The sequence below is a fragment of the Echinococcus granulosus genome (genome assembly GCF_000524195.1).
Source record: "Echinococcus granulosus chromosome Unknown EG_S00168, whole genome shotgun sequence".
NCBI lineage: Eukaryota > Metazoa > Platyhelminthes > Cestoda > Cyclophyllidea > Taeniidae > Echinococcus > Echinococcus granulosus.
In genome coordinates this window covers 1,509-3,624 of record NW_020170548.1, presented here as the reverse complement: position 1 = coordinate 3,624, position 2,116 = coordinate 1,509, and the positions used below count along the sequence as shown (strand labels likewise).

The 2,116-nt window shown below is 41.8% G+C and overlaps 1 protein-coding gene across 1 annotated transcript; it reads left to right on the top strand. All coding sequences in view use genetic code 11, as the record gives it.

Moving 5' to 3' along the window:
* Positions 1-395: 395 nt before the first annotated feature.
* EGR_09798 (hypothetical protein) lies at positions 396-1,946 on the top strand (the record flags this gene model as incomplete). The annotated part of the gene is made up of 3 exons (XM_024499047.1): positions 396-560; positions 1,325-1,449; positions 1,802-1,946. 3 exons carry the CDS (start codon positions 396-398, stop codon positions 1,944-1,946), a joined length of 435 nt encoding a protein of 144 aa, XP_024346526.1.
* Between the last annotated feature and the right edge of the window lie 170 nt (positions 1,947-2,116).

The following is a 2,116-nucleotide window of genomic DNA, read 5'->3' as shown; positions in this document are numbered from 1 at the left end:
TTCTTGTAGAGATATTACGAAGGGAGTCGCATTTAAAACAGATTAGACTGTGAGGTACACCTTAAGCGCATCATTTCCTCACAACCTTTTTGCCAATTAAAGGGTTTTCGAATGAACTGGAATGTAAAGTGGAGGAAGAGAATAAGGTATGTGTTTTATTTTGTTGGGTCCCGCGCATGTGGGCCGAGCGATGGCACGAACGCCCTCATCCGAGTCGAGGCAGCCGATTGATCAGATCTGGATGGTCGACTCAAGGCAGTTGCATCCACGAGCAGCGATCAGAGTGATTTCCAGATCAATGGCCAATCATGATTGCTCGTGTACTGGTCGCGGACCAGACCGCAGCGCAAGAGGTCTTCAGGTATCCTTTGCACGCCTGTTTGTATTGATGAGGTATGAAGTTGCTGCTGAAATACACCTATCGTTTTGTTATTCCCGAAGACAGGTTGGATGATCAGGTTCGTCACCTGATGAGAGTAGATTTGACAAGATGTACTGATGTGGTTGGTTCATCTGCTGCATCACTATTGCAGACGTGTGGGCGTCTTGATAGTTTTGGGGTAAGTGACGGCAAAGCCATTAATTTGGTTCAAGTAATCGACTTAAACTAAAATTGTCAATTTCCTCAAAACTGACAGCTGTTAGCTTGGGCAATTGTTGTGGTATGTGAATGAGAGCACTGGTTTGGTGATGCGGGAATGATTTCTTTTGCTGAACTGGTGAGGTATAAGGGAAGGAAAATAAGAAGCGGATGTCTAGCGAGGTAAGAGCGAAGGCAGTGATATATTAGCAGAGAATTCTGAGGTGAAACCATGGCGATATGGCGTTGCGGATAATAGACTGAGTGCATATCCGTCTGCGCATTCAAAAATGTTGTATTTTTATTTGGCGGGATTGGTCCACTGTTTGTCCCCGCATCAGTGGAATTGGGGTCCTGGTGGTGTTCCCACCAATTTACTGATTAGCAAACCTGCAATTAGCTAGGTATTTCTTTAGATTGTTGACTGCTTATTATAGATTGAATGTCGGGCAGTAACTAGGTAAGGGCATGGAGACGTTGAATATTGAGTTGGATAATTGGAAATTCGAATACACCTTCCAGCATGCGCTTGCTCAATGTCTAATGTCACCATTAAGCTTACAAAGCTTTGCGATTATTTTACAGATTAATTTAGGTTAACCTGCCCTCATATTTCAATGCCCAAATATTGGAAGATCTAATGAGGCTTAATCAGTAGATGTAGCCTCGGATCTAATAAGACCAATTTCGACGACTTACACGAATAATTACTTTGAAAACTCGTCATTTGAGAGAACACCATAGCGTAATATTGTAATTATTAATGAGGTGTTTGCTACTGATTGGCGTGTAGAACAGGTCAAAATGCTTTCAGTGGTCGACAGAAGGAGTAAATCCTTTCTGATCACAGGAAACAAATTTGAGCGCATGTGAGTGATGATTCACTTGCTTATCTGACCTCAAACTCGCGCACGCTTGCATACACCATTTCATCACGATGAAATGAAATGGCTTTATACACAACTGGTGGAGTGATGACTTGGGGCAAAAGGATGTCTATCAATCTCTCAAATGCGCGTAGCAGGCTGAACCAGTGACTACTTTGCAACAATGCTCAGTTTTATCACCGATTTCTGTAATTCTGCTTCCAAACAGCGTAAAATATATTGGGAAACTATGAAGCATTTTGCGCTGTTCACAAATGAGCACGCTACATATCGTTTGGGTGTTTTGACTCACTTCAAGCCAATGAAGTATTGTAAACTGCCACAAATTTTACAGCTGTCATATTAAAATTGAAAGCAGCATAAATACCGCTCAGGAAGGTTCTATATTACAAGTAACGAAATTATTTATGGTAGAGGACGGTAAAGTGGACGCAATGACGTCAATTGAATATCGAATAACACGCGAAATGGTGATTTGAATACCTAATTTAATACCTTTGTCCGATTCGTATTTTTTGGCTGATCATGAAACATCCGTTTTGTTGGAGTAGCAATGTCAACTAAAGGCGAAGAGATCCAGAGGAGATGACAACCCCTGGGCAAGCACTACTGGATTTCATGAATAGTGGTAATTCCCGCCATATAATAG